The following is a 16,864-nucleotide window of genomic DNA, read 5'->3' as shown; positions in this document are numbered from 1 at the left end:
ATGCGAGCAAAACAGCAGGCTGGATGGTATTTAAAGATGCACATACCCCCCCCCCCCCCCCCCCCATCCATTTATCCATTCATTTTAGCACACAAAAACGGTTCTTGGAAGAGACTGATTTAGGTAAGAGACATTTTTTGTCTCACTGTGGACGTGATGTCCGTTTGGTAACGCCTCGTGTGGTAAGGCGTGAAAATCCAGCGTCCTAATGAATCAGACCAATCAATCCTTAGCGCTCGGCTGGAGTGTGAAGATCCTTCAGCCATCCAAAGGCAGATGGACCTCAGGAAGCCTTGTCCCAAATAAGCCAAAGGATGCTCGGGAGGATCGCGGGTGATGGAATGTGGGTCTTGACCCCGAGGCCGGGCTAAGACGTACAAATAGTCAACATACTTCAATGGGTACAAGCATCAATACAAGACCGGTACCACTTATACTACCTACATATACTACAACACAGTACCTGACAAGTATTCATGAAACTATGCTTTTTATGGCTTCTTCATAGGGACTCATGGCTTCAATATTTACATATGGAAGACTGCTTCTGATTACCTGACTGATCATAAATAAATGCTGCAATCAGGTGAGATTACCTGTACTGTGTAGGTGAGTAAATCAAGTGCTCCTTTGTTGCACTTCCTTGGTTTGTTTTAAATGACGGCTTATCTGAGGTATTGATAATGTAAGCAGACTTATCAGTATGATTTCATAATTTCCTCATATTGGTCCTATAATTAACATGCACCCCTATTAATAGTATCTCAATTTGGGGGGGGGCATGACAGAGAACCACTGCATTAAAGTATTCATAGTCCAGCATACCAGTACTTCCATAATAACCATAGGCCAGCATACCAGTACTTCCATAATAACCATAGGCCAGCATACCAGTACTTCCATAATAACCATAGTCCAGCATACCAGTACTTCCATAATAACCATAGTCCAGCATACCAGTACTTCCATAATAACCATAGTCCAGCATACCAGTACTTCCATAATAACCATAGTCCAGCATACCAGTACTTCCATAATAACCATAGTCCAGCATACCAGTACTTCCATAATAACCATAGTCCAGCATACCAGTACTTCCATAATAACCATAGTCCATCATACCAGTACTTCCATCATAACCATAGTCCATCATACCAGTACTTCCATAATAACCATAGTCCAGCATACCAGTACTTCCATAATAACCATAGTCCAGCATACCAGTACTTCCATAATAACCATAGTCCAGCATACCAGTACTTCCATAATAACCATAGTCCAGCATACCAGTACTTCCATAATAACCATAGTCCATCATACCAGTACTTCCATCATAACCATAGTCCATCATACCAGTACTTCCATAATAACCATAGTCCAGCATACCAGTACTTCCATAATAACCATAGTCCAGCATACCAGTACTTCCATAATAACCATAGTCCAGCATACCAGTACTTCCATAATAACCATAGTCCAGCATACCAGTACTTCCATAATAACCATAGTCCAGCATACCAGTACTTCCATAATAACCATAGTCCAGCATACCAGTACTTCCATCATAACCATAGTCCAGCATACCAGTACTTCCATAATAACCATAGTCCAGCATACCAGTACTTCCATAATAACCATAGTCCAGCATACCAGTACTTCCATCATAACCATAGTCCAGCATACCAGTACTTCCATAATAACCATAGGCCAGCATACCAGTACTTCCATCATAACCATAGTCCAGCATACCAGTACTTCCATAATAACCATAGTCCAGCATACCAGTACTTCCATAATAACCATAGTCCATCATACCAGTACTTCCATCATAACCATAGTCCATCATACCAGTACTTCCATAATAACCAGTACTGTCAGAGCAGTGATGCCATCCATGCTGTGAAATATGTTGCATAGTTACGGCTTGGTGGAGGAGCCATCTGTCTCTTTGGTCGCCATAGCAACCAAATCCAACTAATACCTCTGCGCTCCTACAAAGAAGTCCTTGAACGTTCATGAGTCCATTCAGAAGGAGATCTTTTAGGACGAGCCGGGCTTTCACAGCGTTTCGATCTCCGCGTCCTCATCCTGAACTTTGACATCTGAATTCTTGAACAGATTATGTCAAATACAGCAAGGTGTCACATGACCTCGGCAATAATATGGTCTACCAGGAGAACCTGGTATAGAGTATAGAGGGGGAGAAGCCACCTGCTGTAGCCCAGCAAGGTGCACTGTATTCGGGCACACGCTCTGAGCGACCCCTGTGATGCCACGGAGGTCTCTGGGAAACCTTTTGCACTTTTCAAGCGCCACTACGCTAGCCTTCCAGGTTTTGTGAAAGTGGTGTGCTGGAGCCTATCCCAGCTGTCTTGGCCTGGCGGCCAGCCAATGGAAGAGCCCGATGAATAATATTATTCTGTGAGAGCGATGTTTAATTTCCCGACTATACCACTTCCTTCTCAGGTATTCCTTGAGCGGCGTGACCTCACAAGCACCTCCACAAAATCCCCACCATCACCAGATGACCAACAGAGCTCCATCCGAAGCCCTCATTGGTCGGCGTCTTCGGCCCCCACCGCATTTTTTTCTCCGCAAGTCACATAACCCCAAATTATTTTTACACTCGGCGAGGACCAAACCCGTGCGTTCTAATGAATTAATCTGATTTCCAGTAAAACGGTCTTCTTTGAGGCGGCGAGTAAGCTGGGGGGAGGGGCTGTGGAGGTCGGAGGTCAAACTATAAAGGCCAGAGGGACGGAGTGACTCTCACACACGCTGTCAACGGACGACGCCTTTCAGAGAAGATTCCTGACGAGGTGAGTGGATTGGGATTGGGATTGGGATTGGGATTGGGATTGGTTGGGTTTGCATCCCTGAGATTTGGTTGTTTGATTTGCAGATTCCATCTTCAGACACGACATGTCCAAGTAAGTTCTTTGGGATACTTTTGGAATACTGCACGGCATAGACGTTGATGATGTTTATCGGAATGTACCATCTTCAATGTCTTCAATCATTAGTAGTTTTCTGTTCTTATTCTCCAACGGTACTGACATGTAGCTATATGTACATACCAGATACACTATGTAGCTCATACTGTATGACGTTTGATGTTGTTTGTTTACTTCCGTGCCGTGTGTACCAGACCTACTAAATATGCGTGAGGTATCGTCCGCGACGCTCACCTTTTTCGCCGCTGAATCCTGGCCTCCACTTATGGCTAAAAAAAGCCGACTTGTTTGCAGATTAAACAGCTTGCTACAACTCGCAACACCTGCTGGTGATAAATCCCGATTACGCCGGCTTGCGTTGATTCGATCTCGGAGGACAGGTTTACGATGGAGTGGGAATATTTTTAACTGGATTACGAGGCACACAAGCCAGGAGAAAAAGCACAGGGGATTAAGTGGACCAGAAGGGATTGTGGGGTGGGGTTCTGTCGCGCTCTCATGATGAATTGTTCATCCCAAACGAGTGAAACAGGCCAGGCGGATGCAAGGTAGCGTACCCGTGTTCAATGCCATGTTTCCTTCTGCTGCAGAGTGTTCAAGAAGACCAGTGGCAATGGACATGTAAGCACCCCCTCTTCTGTCCTCAACACCAGCACCCTTGGGGGGACGAGGGGGGTCAGAAATAACTTTTCTCTTCTCCTTCAGCTTTCCTTGTACTTGGGAAGGAGAGACTTTGTGGACCACGTGGATTCAGTGGACGTGGTTGGTGGGTGTCAAAATGTTTACCGAGATTCCGCTTGTACATCCTAGAATGGCCACGACATGGGGGGCGGGTGATGGGGGCGGGTGACGGGGGCGGGTGATGGGGACGGGTGATGGGGATGTACAATTTTCTTGTCATAAGCATATTTTTGTCCAATGTGGCCCTAATATGTACTGTTGACTGTACGTATTTTTACTGATGACTCGCTAGTGCACTGCTAATGCTAGCACGGCTAATGCTATTGAGTGTGTCTCTAAGCTTGGGAGCATGCGTGGCAATCCTTTCACGGCAGCCCAGGTTTAAGATTGGTTGAAGACTAGGACAACGTCTCTCCAACGTTGGGGGTTGTGTACTAAGAATGTTAACCACCACCCATAGGGGGCGCCACAAACGCCTCACGGAGTCTAACGCAAGTGGCTCTTATGTGAATTGCAGATGGCGTAGTGAAAGTGGACCCCTCCGGTCTGGATGGCAAAAAAGGTAGCATCAACGTTCATCTAGTGAAGTTCTCCCAAAACGAGAAGCAATACTCCAATGCTCTTTTCCCTTTTGCAGTATTCGCATACCTTGCGTGTGCTTTCCGCTACGGAAGCGAGGATCTGGATGTGATCGGGTTGTCCTGCAGGAAAGACATCTGGATCAATCGCGTCCAGGTGTATCCCGTCCCTGAGGGGGACGTGGCAAAAACGCCGATGCAGGAGTCCCTCATGAAGAAAGTTGGAGAGCAAGCGTACCCCTTTTCCTTTCAGGTATGGGAGAGGCCTTACTGGTTTTATCACATCTTACTGGTTGACCGTCATCATGGTGGGTTACTCCTCCTTTCAGATGCCCCCAAACCTCCCCTGCTCGGTCTCCTTGCAGCCTGGACCAAATGATGCTGGCAAGGTACCGCTGTTGCCCCCTCCCTCTCCTTTTCACCTCTACTTCCTGCCTCGACGCTTCTTCTCACCTTGCAGGCGTGCGGGGTGGACTTTGAGGTCAAAGCCTACATGGCCAACGAAATAAACAGCGCCACTGAAGTCATTGAGAAGAAGTACGTATGCCACAGTGGTGGACTGGAGAACACAATAGAGTACACAGTACATAATATAGTACAATAATAAACACTAGAGGGGCTTGGTTAGCCTTGGTAGCGCAGCAGGGTGCGCTGTATTCGGGCACACGCTCCGAGCAGCTGGTGTGACGCCACAGAGTTTTTTCCGGGAAGTCTTTTGGACTTTTCAAACGCCGTGGAGCATTGGGAACAACTAGCATGCAAAAGGTCTTCCTTGGAAAGGGAATGTTTGTTTATGAGTGAGCTAAGTGAGCTAATTTGGTTATCAGAGCTATTTTTCATCATCGATATGACGTTATAATTCTCTCCTAGCGACCTGAGAACTATGTCGCCATACAGAATAAATAAATGGCGTGTGCGTCTTCTAGGGCCACTTGTCGCCTGATGATCCGGAAAATCCAGTACGCCCCAAACAAAAACAACGTGGGTCCAAAGGCCGACATCTCCAAGCAGTTCATGATGTCGGACAAGCCGGTTCACATGGAAGCGTCCCTGGACAAAGAGGTGCCGTCCAACGATTGTGGCAGCATGATCCCAATGGGCCGGCAAGGCGTGCACATGCATAACCCCCCACCCCCCCCCCCACCCCTTTTTTTCAGATCTACTACCACGGCGATCCCATCACGGTCAACGTGAAAATCAACAACGAAACCACCAAAGTTGTGAAGAAAATCAAAGTCTCAGGTGAGAAGCGGGACCCGATGCCACCTGAATGGATCCACTCTTCTTGTTCTAATCGACCTTTGACCTTTCTAGTGGAGCAGCTGACCAATGTGGTGCTGTACTCGTCGGACACGTACACCAAGCCTGTCTGCACGGAGGAGTTTGGGTACGCCACGCTGTACTTCTACGGGCTGTCAGTAGCGGCATCTACTCATTACTTTACGGCTCCAGTGCAGATACTTGAAGACTGATTAGTGTATTTCATATCACAGCATAAAGAACATGAAATGTCTTGTATGAGGTACTGTATACTCCCTTTTCAAATGTACCCACGTCAGGCGAATTTACCAAGTAGCGGTACCTAATCGGTATGACCGATACCAGCCTGAATTGTACTTGGTATCGGAAAAGAAATGAGTGGTATCGAACATGACACTTCCTCATTGTCACCAGACAACAAGGTGCGTTCACGTACACCCCGACATCACAACTAGGGTTCTATTCCGCGTGGAGGTGTGGTCTAACTACACGGAAGTGGATATTCTTATCACTCACTGGTGGAAAGCTAACTACGGAGGTGCGTTTATGTATGCTAGGAAATCGCACAAAATACATCTCCACTCAACACCAGACCACGGTGGTTCAAGTGCGATTGAGATGTTCTGCTGTTCAAATAAGAGGCGTTCAGACGTGGGTGCTACCTTAGTGTGACTCTGAGCTATAAATGCAAACATGTATCTTTCTGGTCATAAAACGGCCATATTTCCCACACTCATGGGATCTACAACGCACCACTTGACAGGCCTTGAGACGCCTGAGATGAGGGAAATAATGGTGTCAATCGTGTGAATGCACAGGGAGACGATCAACGGCAACTCCACGTTTGAGAAGTCCTTCCAAGTGACCCCGTTGCTGGCCAACAACAAAGAGAAGAGAGGACTGTCGGTGGACGGGCGGCTAAAATACGAGGACACAAACCTCGCATCCACTACCCTGTAAGCCGCAGGCGTGAGCTTTTTGGCTTAAGCCGAGCCCAGGATGTTTTTTTGAATATCCTCTTATTGGGTGCTGGTGATACAACCGCATCATCCACTTAGTCGGAGTCTTAGGTGCAAATCCTCGAGCAAGCTGTGAAAGATTAACACTTCCCGTTGCAGGAGTCTGGACAATAAGGAGATGCAAGGAATTCTGGTGTCCTACAAAGTCAAGGTCAATCTCATGGTGTCTGGAGGAGGGTAAGGTTCAAACGCATGCAAATGTTGCTTCGGTCCGCTTCATGAATGACGGCTCTTTCATTCATTTACCTCCCGCAAAGCCTGCTGGGTGGCCTAACAGCAAGGTAGACCTGCAAACATTTGTACTGTAGATGCGTTTTTCAAAGTCAACACTGGATTTGTTTCTTCTAGCGATGTCACAGTGGAGCTTCCTCTGACGCTGATGTCCCAAAAGCCAGCAGGTGAGTTCAGCATCATTCAGCCGACTGCTCAATTCCCTTTAAAAACGCACCATCACCTGATGCACTGTTATTCCCTTCAACGCGGCGTACGGCAGAAGTGTAAGTAAACCTTGGCTGACCTGCATCCACCAGTCATAGCCATGCTAGTGATGTGTTGCTAATGCCCTTATGTGTCTTATGAACCGCAGCCAATTGGAATAAAGGCCTCTTTAGTTCAGGTGAGGTCACCTCTGGTTCAGACCGTTGGGCCACAGCTCCTCCATAATTAGACTCCTTAAAAGATGACTTAGCAACCACTTGACATGACACAAACAACACACGCGACACAGATACTCTGAATGCTTGTGTCTGTGTTCCCATCGCAGAACGGACATCTCCATCGACGCTGTGGATGGATGAGGGACCCCCCCCCCCCCCGACACACACACACACCGAGCAGAACAACGACCGTAAAGAAACAGCTCTACAGCAGCTCTCATGATTTCGATTTCGATAGGCTTCGATATAGCAGAGCAATGCCGTGTCTACAAGCTTAACTTGTAGAATAACACAAACATTAGCGTAGTGGTGTGACAGTTCCAACCCTTAAGTGTCGATGTTACTTCTAAGTGATACAGACTTTAGTGCTACAACGTGTGGAGGCGCAGATACGTATGTTGATAAACGATTGATCCCTTCATGACTGTCATTCTTCATATCCAAGAGTCAGCAATAAACATTTCCCCAACAAGCTGCTTTGATGTATCTTTTCCAGAATACTCTAAACCATGAACTACTCAAGTGGAAATGGAAGTTAACTGCTATTGATAGTCAAACAAAGGCTTAGGCAAATTAATTAGTCATGATTAATCACTGCAACTATGCCAATTTGTACTATTTCTTTGTGAACAGAAAGATAAATGACAGGACATGAAATGTATGTTTGAACAGCTCCAATTGGCACAAGGTATCGATATCGGATAGAATCACCAACTGATATCGGCAGATGAGAAACCAAATCAGTGCTATCTCACATCACTAAATGATACATTTCCACAAATGTCCTTTTTTAAGCAAACTTGAAATTCTGTCGACGTTTGCTTCAACTGTCATTTCCAAGCCAAAGCCTCCAGGTTGCGCTGTTGCACTTCGGTAGGTTTGGAGAAGAACCAAAGGCAGGCTGGTGAGTGATGAGGAAGATCCACTGCTGCTCTCCTCTCTCCCGGTCTAGACATCACATCACTCGGCCTGGCCGGCTAGCTACTTAGCTGCTTCGATTTGTTTTGGACAAAATGTCTACCACAACCGGCGGCGGGGAGTTTGGCAACCCTCTACGGAAGTTTAAGCTCGTTTTCCTGGGGGAGCAGAGTGGTAAGTGTGGAAGCGGTTTATCGGAGCCATGTTGAAAGTGGGTCCGATGTTGGGGATAACGTTAGCATCGGCTAACTAGCTTGTTGGTTTAGCTTGCGCCGAGCTAGCGGGGTAAAATCACCAACTGGGAACGTTAGGTATTTCATTAGTTTGTGGTTCAATAGAGACAACAATGAGAAAATGTCGAATTTAATGAACTCGCAACGAATTGTGATGTCATCGCACTGAGCTAACTGCCAAAGCTAACTACTCGCCTTACATCGCCTTCCTTTTAACCAATTTAAGCAACCAGTATGCAGTGGAACGTTATATTGGCCATCTTACACATGTTAATTACTTCCAAAATAGCGAAGAGCACATTGTTGAGTTTTCACGTCGTTGGTTTTTAATTCATATTCATCCTGACATCAATGAAAGTGAAAGGTGGGCTACCAGTTAGCTAGCTAGCCGGTACCTTTGCTCTGAAATTGGCTTTTAAATGGCGTCGATTTATGTCGTCAGTCATGTTGTTGAAGTCATACAACGCTGTTAAATTAGAATCCTGTGATATGATACATTGTCATTGGAGCTGTTCGAGTCCTTAAGATGCACCCCGCCTGCCACGTCGGCCAGGGGCCTGCCTTCCACAATTTAACGCTGCTATCCAACTCCAAATAGGTCACTTTCTCTGACGTTATCATACTTTAATGCGGCTCTCATACGCCAATCGTGAAACTATGGAATAAAACAATTACGTAGGGACATTCATCCGGAGATTTGTCTTCTTTTTCACCATTTTATCCTGGCTCCACCCATATTGCCAGCTCAGCGTGTGGGTTCGTGTGGGTTCGCCTGTCCACATTATGGCACTCAGAACGTTTCCATGTACTTATACTAATATTACATGAATTGGCGTAAAACATATTTTAAACACACACGTAAACATATTCAATAGACCGTGTTTGGGGTTTTAAAGGTCAGATTATCATATCTAGATTATGCGAACAGAAACTACTATTCGCTCTCTTATGTGTGTGATACCAGAGTGCAGCCGGCGTTCTGCGCACGCGCTGGTCTCCAGGGCAGGCTGTAACCCGGAAATCACTCCGCTATCCATACCGGAAACGCGATCGGTTCTACGCATGTGCAGAACTTTTTTTTGTCAGTCACAGTTTTGCCTGTAAATATTTTCAGTTACAACAGCTGCATATAGCCAAGATCATGTGCAACAACAGAAAAAACAGGACAAAATCATACCTTCGAAGTATCAATATTTTAATTTGAGAATATATCGGATGTATTGTTTTATATTCCTCATCATGCACTGATGGTGATCTGTTGTCTGATGAATTGCAAGCAGGCAGTTTGTTCTAAACAGAGCTCCATGCTTGTTTTGTGTGTTTTCCACAGTTGGGAAGACCTCACTCATCACCAGGTTCATGTATGACAGCTTTGACAACACTTACCAGGTAAAAACAACATGGCATGAGTTCAAGCAGGCACCCACACACAGACCCACACACACAAGCGCTTTGCCTGATGCCTTCAAGACTTCAGACAGTCCGACAGCACAAAACTCTTGACAACACACATAACTTCCGGGTGGCTACGTGGTCATAACTGATAATTTTATATAAAACAGGAATACAGTGGTCTCTGATTTATCGTGGTTAACTGGTCCTAGACCCCTATAGTGGCTTTTACACCTATGTTCCTCTCCTATTTACGTCACATTGCACAGGCTGCAGTGCAGACGTCCTGGTGTTCGGTACCAGGTGACTCGGGTTGCTTTGCTGGAACTCAATGAAACAACCTTTCTCAGGCCATTATAAGCCTTAATCAAACATACAAACCAAAGAAAGTTAACCACATCTACATAAAACAACAAAATGAAATGCAGCCAATGATGTGCCTCACATATTTCATTTGTAACATCCAGACATGTGACCAGATACACTAGATGATAGACAATCCTGCTGCCAAGTCGTTGCATGCAGGACAGAGTGTGATGTATGAAAGACTTGGCAGATAGTTGCGTTCAGCATTGTGGTGTTCGTATAGAACGGCGACACAGGAAATGAGGTTTTAAGAAAGGTGGTGAAATGTGGAGTCCTGAAAGCGACATCACGCCTGCTGTCTTGTCTCCATGGAGCTGAGCTGCAGTAACAAAGGGAAGGATGTCTGTGGCATCTCTTACCTTGAGCAATGAAGCTGTTGGAGTCCTCAGATGACAGAAATCACTTCCATGCATATATAGCACTCGTATGGAGATGCTTATGAAACGTGGCCTGTTGCAATGAAGTCAGTCTTTTGACTCTGATTGTGTTTTGCAGGCAACAATTGGCATTGACTTCTTGTCAAAAACCATGTACCTAGAAGATCGCACGGTAAGCATACTTTTAAACATGTCAACACAAATAAGCCTTATTAAATGCTTGAAGGGAACCTGCACTTCTTCAATGGTGCCCGTCATCCACACTCCCTATGAGAGACATGAACACCTCTTCCTCTTTTCTCTGGGCTCTAAAGGCGTCAGAGCAGAGGCAGCTAATTAATGCACATAATGGGTGACAGACGTGTTCATGACTCACATAAAGATTGTGGATGATGGGCACAATTCCAGAAGAAAGTGCACTCTTCCTTAAAGCCTGCTCTGCGTGGTTCTGTAGCACCTTTTGTTTTGACACCATCCTTCAGTGTAAGCATTTTATCACACGTGATCATATTTTCAGTTCCCTTTGTTGTTTTTTCATTCCCCCCATCCCCTGTCTGGGTCACAAATCCCACCGGCCCCCCCTCCACGTGGCCACATACGTGTCTTGTTTTTGACGGCTGGCTGAAAGATCCGGCTGCAGCTCTGGGACACGGCGGGACAGGAGCGCTTCCGCAGCCTCATCCCAAGTTACATCCGAGACTCGGCTGCTGCAGTTGTGGTTTATGACATAGCCAGTAGGTATCATCACAGCCTTGTCCTTGGCTCGTACACGGCTGCAGGATGCGCAAGGGCACTGGAAGTGGAGTGTGTGGACAGCACAGTGAGAGCATCTTCCTGCATGTCTACATCAGTCACTGCCCTGGGTCAGGAGGGAGGGGGTCCCGTGCACACATCTGAACTGGTCTTTTTTGGAGCCTCTGACCTCACCACAAGGGTGGGCAGAAATTGTCTGAATGGGATTTGACTAAATCATGATCCAGCAGGGCCCCCTCTTTCTTTTCTTGCATAAAGCTGCTCGGCTCCACTTCAATCACCTGCATGGTTTTTTTTCTTTCATTCCTGCATTGAAAAATAATCAGCATTACTACTTGGCTTGTTGCAGTGTCTATTCCTATCTCCACTTTTTTTATTCCGCGCTTTCTCTCTTTATCTTCTTCCTCCCCCCCAACCCCGTTCCAACCCCGTCCCAACCCCGCAGGTCCGACTCCAGCTTTGGGACACTGCTGGACAGGAGCGCTTTCGTAGCCTAATTCCCAGCTACATCCGTGACTCCACCATCGCTGTGGTTGTGTATGACATCACCAGTGAGTGGGGGGCTGCTCGCTAACGTTCCTCTTCCTGACACACTTAACTATGCACTCGCAGGTCACAACATTAGGTACACATGTACTGAGATCCATGGCAGACACACAGATGTACCTGTGTAATATTTGTAGTGGAAGTTTACCCCTTTCCCACTACGGCCAACTTTGGTGCTGGTGCAGATTTAGTTCCGAGCTGGAGTTGAACAGGCACTACACTAGGGATGTCAATCTCTTGTGGTATGCATCAAGTTCTACGGGTTTAGATAACATTCAAAAACCACATGTTTGGAAAAACAGAACGATTCCATACAATCTACAAATGTTGATTCTACTTGAGGTAGCCCGAGTTGAACCAAGAAATCCGGCACCGGTTGCACACCCCTGTGGAACCCCAAGCAAGGCTGTACAAAGCCACTCTGAACCGTCCGGCGTGGGAAAGGGGTAACCGTCAGTTTAAGAGAGTTCTGGTATTGGATCCGGTGGGATGGTGCTGGTGTACCCCATGTTGAGACGGGTAAGCATGTTGATGGACCGACCTCGTCTCTTAGACTTTAGCTTCCACACGACAGAAGCCTTTCTGGGCTACAGCAGACAAATAGCTGCCTTTTAAGTAGCTTCCAAACACCCACGGTAGCGTCTTTCTTTCATTCCCAGATCTAAACTCCTTCCAACAAACCTCAAAGTGGATCGACGACGTTCGAACGGAGAGAGGAAGCGATGTCATTATCATGCTTGTTGGCAACAAAACAGACCTGGCGGATAAAAGGTATATGCTTGTGTGGCAGCGATGTGCTCGTTCCTTGGCAGCCAAATATACTTTCCCTTTCTGTGTGTGGTGCTACTCCCTTCTATGGAAAGACAAATATTCCAGGGGTTCCAGGGTCAAGCTGTCACCCTCATAAATACCTGTTTTTAATATGTGTGTAATAACTCTATGGCCAACTATTCACCATATTTCAACATCCTCAACTGTCAGATGTGAAACAAGACATTAGTCCATCTCAATGATAAAAAGTAGGGTTGGGAGATAGGGACCTTAACATGTATCACCATATGATGATATAGGGTTAGGCTTAGATTGGTAAAGTTAACTATGGACAACTAAATGTGATTAATCACAATCAATTTTAATGAATTGCCAGCCCTAGTATGTTTGTTTATATACATACATACACACACAAGGTGAAATATAAATCTAAGAATAATATAAAATTCCACGAAATGAAGCGGTGCAGGCTTTATAGATGTTCTCTTGTGTGGTGCTACTGTACGGTGCTCTGCCAAAGCCTGAATCCCACCCCCTCCCTTAAAGTGCACCTCATCCATCTCATTCATTTTGCCAGCTGATGGAAGGCTTTTTTTCTATATTGTTTTACTTTGCCTGAGATTTCCTTCTGTTTGGTTTTCTCATTTTGATTTGATTTCATTTGTGTGTGTCTTTGTCTGCATGTGTGCTGTGTTTTGGATTTTCCACCGTGTCTCCCCCCACCCCACCTCTACCCGCCCCTCCCCACCCCGCCGGGATGGTGGCAGGCAGGTTTCAGTTGAGGCGGCGGAGAGGAAAGCTCGTGAGCTGAATGTGATGTACATAGAGACCAGCGCCAAGGCTGGCTATAACGTCAAACAGGTTGGTGTCGGCTGGCGAGCGGCCATGTTGCTTGGTCATCTGTGGATCTGGCTGTTTGATGAATGCAATGAGTCACTTTACTGCGGCGTACGGCCACGTCTTTCTTTTGTCTTCCTGGCTTTTTGTCTGTTTCTTAACCAAACTAACCTCCTCCGGTTCAGCCAAAAAGACTCAGCAAGCTTTCTCTCTTCTCTATCCTTTCCTGTCCTCTTTGCTGTGTTCCTCTCTATTCATCCCTGCCCGTGGGTCCACGTGGCCTCCACCCGAGCAGACAGATCACCACGGAGGGGGGCGAGCAGAGAGCTAAGGAACTGAATGTCATGTTCATTGAAACCAGCGCAAAGACTGGCTACAATGTCAAACAGGTAGAGTTGGCCTTCTCTCAGCCTACTCACGCTGCCCTCCCCTCTTCTTACTCCCTTTCCACCTCTCACTCATCTCCCACTCCACACAACTTGGCTTTATTATCCTCTCCCTGGTTGCTATGTGACTCACTCGCGTACACGCGGCCTGACTTCACCTGTTGCTGCCCCTACCTCGCCGTCATTGCTCGTTGGTGCCACTTTACAGAAGACAGTAGAGTGCAGATGTACAGTAGACTCGGGGTTATGGCAGTTAATTGGGTTCCACAAACTCAATTTCTGCAAAAGTAGGATTCAGTATTAATAATGTAGATGCGTTTAACTGGAGAAAACAGGACATATATTACATATAAATAAGATAACAGACTCTCACGTTTGCAGTTTTTTTCTGGACAGCGTCCGTCCTTGCAGCTCTAAATGGCTTTACACTTGTATTAGCAATATGGTAGACGGAATAAGAGCAAACACGCCACGGAAGACATAAATAAAACTCCTGGCTGAGCAGTGTCACAGTAAATGTGTTCCCTGGGGGAACCTTACCCAACACCGACACCTGGTGGCCAATCTGCAATACCACATCCACATTTACAATGCTTGTATTTTACTGTTAGTTTGACCATGTGGCCATTTTTAGGCCAAGTAAATATGCATAGACTGGTGCATGTCTCCCCGATCAGATTGAGGAGACCTGTGCCATGTGCCACTCAGGTTCTCCCGATGTCTAATTTGGCTTCCACGCGCTCCCACCTGACCAGTCTGATAACTCAATGGTTGACTGAAAAGACCCAAATGACATCCTTCCTGTCATTGGAGCGCCAGGACACCAATGTATTCATCCACCACGTGCACCTAACTAGTCCACTACTTCATGGTGGTGCGTACGTAACCATAAAAACGGCAAAACTCTGAGTTTGGTAGGCGGAGGACCAGGCGTATTATTCTCCAAGGATGATTGACATGGTGGCTTTGCTGTCTAATGTTACGTGTTGGCATATTCCCTCCTGCTGCTTTCCGTTAGCATCCTGTTAGCAGGGTAACGTGTGCTGCGTCATTCTCTTGCAGCTGTTCCGGCGTGTGGCGGCTGCATTGCCCGGGATGGACAGCACAGCGGAGAAGAGCAAAGAAGACAGTATCCTTCCAATATTCTGCTCTCCCGTCTTCCTATTTCCGTAGGAAGGCCGTTTGGTGAGCGGCAGCCTGAGATAAGCTAGCAGATATTTCCCTTTAACTCCAACTTGCCCCAGTGATTGACATCAAGCTGGAGAAGCAGCCGGAGATGACGGTCACCGAGAGCAGCTGCTCGTGCTAGTACACCCCCCCCTTGGCCCCCAGCTCACCAAGCCCACATAGGACCCCACCACCCACCGTTCTTCTCAACTCAGCGAGGTTTCACAGTCACCACGCGGATGTGCATCCAAGGAGTTAGCCGATACGTCTTCATCCAGTTGCATGGCATTATCTAGACCGCTTCTTGGGTTATTGCACATGCTCAGACTCTGTGTGCTGTTACTCTTTCCGTCATTGTTGTAAAGTGCCACGTTGGGCTCTGTTTTTTTTTTTATAGTTTGCCTGACGTTCAGAGATAGCCGCTTGTTTCTCATTTTAAGGAAGTAGAGACAGGATCTTACTAATATCAGCGTTCACGCAAACCACGTTGTCTCACTTCATGGCAGCTGAAACATGGCGAGAATGGCCATTTAGCAATGTTGGATCTTAAGGAGGTTCTCAGTAGGGCTTGGAGATACACAAAGAAGAAACGGGAGTGAGGCTGAAGTTGCTTTGGTCTCCCATTTCCTTCGTTTGCATTTTCATTCTCGACTTGGAACCTCCTTAAGCTCCCACAGTGCAAAACGGACATCCTTGACGCTCTGCTCTTCCCAGTTGGAAGGCATCATGTAGACCTGTATCATGTCAGACCCCAAACACCAAACAAAACCCTAGACAACATTCATCCCAAATAACCTGGAGCTGTCATCCTCGCACCCTAAGTACTTCCAGTCAGCGCTGGTTCCGCCATGCCGTGGATCCTTGGTGTGCCGAGTAGACACCGATGGCAGCATCTGCTGGCCATGCAGGATTTCCATGGCGACAGTACAGATGCCTTGCTTGGTTCTTCTTCACCGACGTCGTGCACTGAATCAAGCCACAATATTGTAAAATACACCAAAAGGGGAAGCCGGCCGACCAGTCCGTGGCTTGGGACTAGCGGTTTTGTAGAGTAGGTAGAGACGCTCAACAACTAACTAACTTACTAACAAACACCCTCGCTGTAAAAAGTGTTAAAAAAGCAGCTGCTCGCGGTATCCTTGGCTGTATTGCTAGAATTGCTTGTGTAGGACTGTTGATTTTATGTGATTATTTATTCAGCAACTGGATCATACACATAACATTGTTGCCGTTTGACCAAAAGTACAGATGCTGAAGCGCATGAAGAAAAGATTTTATTTATTTGCGTCTGCTGGGACTCTCACTCATGATCTTGCTGGCGTGTCACAGTAACACAGTTTACAGTCAACTTGGTAAACACACACGGTGGACGCATAGATGAACGATTTAGCCACAGCATAACCGGTTTGAAACCACATTTTAACAATAATTGCCACAAGTTAATACTCCAGCTTGGTGTCTGTCCACTTGAAGTTTGCCGTCTACTCGTGTTTGTGTCAGTACTATTTACTATCTGCTGTGTACAAAAGGAAGCGTTAACGACACACAAGTTGTAGGCCTATCACACGGAGAAAATAAAGTTATTTCACCAAAGAACATTCTGGAACATCGTTTTTGGTCACATGATCCGTACTAGCTAGCTGCACGTGGGTGCTGTCAAAATGGCGTTTCGGCTTGTTTTGCCTGCTACGCCATGTTCCTCAAAGGGTTCTATCTTCACATTGCTTGAGGTGTGGGGAACACGGCGTATGCTGTTTGTGTGTCATCTACCGAGAAAGCGCGGACCGAAACTGAACTTGCGCAACGCGGACGACATTACTACGGCATGAAGGTGCGGCCAAAAAGGTGTGACTCAGCGATAAATGGAGCGTTTAGCATCTGATGAATGACTCGCGTGAATACAACAAAAAGTACCATTTAACACTTGACAGGTGCTAATGTGGTGTGTATGAATGCCGGTGGCCAATCTA

At 46.5% G+C, this 16,864-nt stretch overlaps 2 protein-coding genes and 1 long non-coding RNA gene across 7 annotated transcripts; all 3 read left to right on the top strand.

The window, feature by feature from the left end:
* Positions 1–54: 54 nt before the first annotated feature.
* LOC144894917 (uncharacterized) lies at positions 55–2,589 on the top strand. The gene is made up of 3 exons (XR_013625467.1): positions 55–424; positions 509–586; positions 2,467–2,589. It is a non-coding gene; the product is annotated as an uncharacterized LOC144894917 (long non-coding RNA).
* Positions 2,590–2,714: 125 nt separating this feature from the next.
* arr3b (arrestin 3b, retinal (X-arrestin)) lies at positions 2,715–7,622 on the top strand. 2 transcript variants are annotated; one of them, XM_078788615.1, is made up of 16 exons: positions 2,715–2,819; positions 2,903–2,930; positions 3,545–3,575; positions 3,660–3,720; positions 4,153–4,197; positions 4,273–4,466; positions 4,543–4,602; positions 4,674–4,750; positions 5,140–5,275; positions 5,371–5,455; positions 5,528–5,600; positions 6,292–6,429; positions 6,592–6,669; positions 6,750–6,773; positions 6,841–7,108; positions 7,256–7,622. In XM_078788615.1, exons 2-15 carry the CDS (start codon positions 2,923–2,925, stop codon positions 6,995–6,997), a joined length of 1,167 nt encoding a protein of 388 aa, XP_078644741.1. In that variant the 5' UTR covers positions 2,715–2,819; positions 2,903–2,922; the 3' UTR covers positions 6,998–7,108; positions 7,256–7,622. The 2 variants fall into 2 exon arrangements, with proteins under 2 accessions (XP_078644741.1, XP_078644742.1); XM_078788616.1 differs by lacking the exon at positions 2,715–2,819 and having other exon boundaries at positions 2,911–2,930; positions 4,153–4,196; positions 4,271–4,466.
* A 147-nt stretch (positions 7,623–7,769) lies between these two features.
* On the top strand, positions 7,770–16,490 carry rab41 (RAB41, member RAS oncogene family). Of its 4 annotated transcripts, XR_009120079.2 has the most exons (9): positions 7,775–8,240; positions 9,630–9,688; positions 10,553–10,606; positions 11,633–11,738; positions 12,393–12,504; positions 13,272–13,365; positions 13,637–13,730; positions 14,790–14,856; positions 14,972–15,049. XR_009120079.2 is itself a non-coding variant. In XM_058055532.2 (8 exons), exons 1-8 carry the CDS (start codon positions 8,162–8,164, stop codon positions 15,034–15,036), a joined length of 636 nt encoding a protein of 211 aa, XP_057911515.1. In that variant the 5' UTR covers positions 7,770–8,161; the 3' UTR covers positions 15,037–16,490. The 4 variants fall into 4 exon arrangements, 3 of the variants coding, with proteins under 3 accessions (XP_057911515.1, XP_057911497.1, XP_057911506.1); XM_058055532.2 differs by lacking the exons at positions 11,633–11,738; positions 13,637–13,730 and adding an exon at positions 11,063–11,168 and having other exon boundaries at positions 7,770–8,240; positions 14,972–16,490; XM_058055514.2 differs by lacking the exon at positions 13,637–13,730 and having other exon boundaries at positions 7,960–8,240; positions 14,972–16,490.
* The last annotated feature ends 374 nt before the right edge of the window (positions 16,491–16,864 follow it).

The sequence above is a fragment of the Doryrhamphus excisus genome, linkage group LG23 (genome assembly GCF_037039965.1).
Source record: "Doryrhamphus excisus strain RoL-2023G ecotype Guam linkage group LG23, RoL_Dexc_Guam_v1.1, whole genome shotgun sequence".
In the NCBI taxonomy this organism is placed as follows: domain Eukaryota; kingdom Metazoa; phylum Chordata; class Actinopteri; order Syngnathiformes; family Syngnathidae; genus Doryrhamphus; species Doryrhamphus excisus.
Note: the sequence above shows the minus strand (reverse complement) of the source record. Positions and strands in the feature narration are given on the sequence as shown.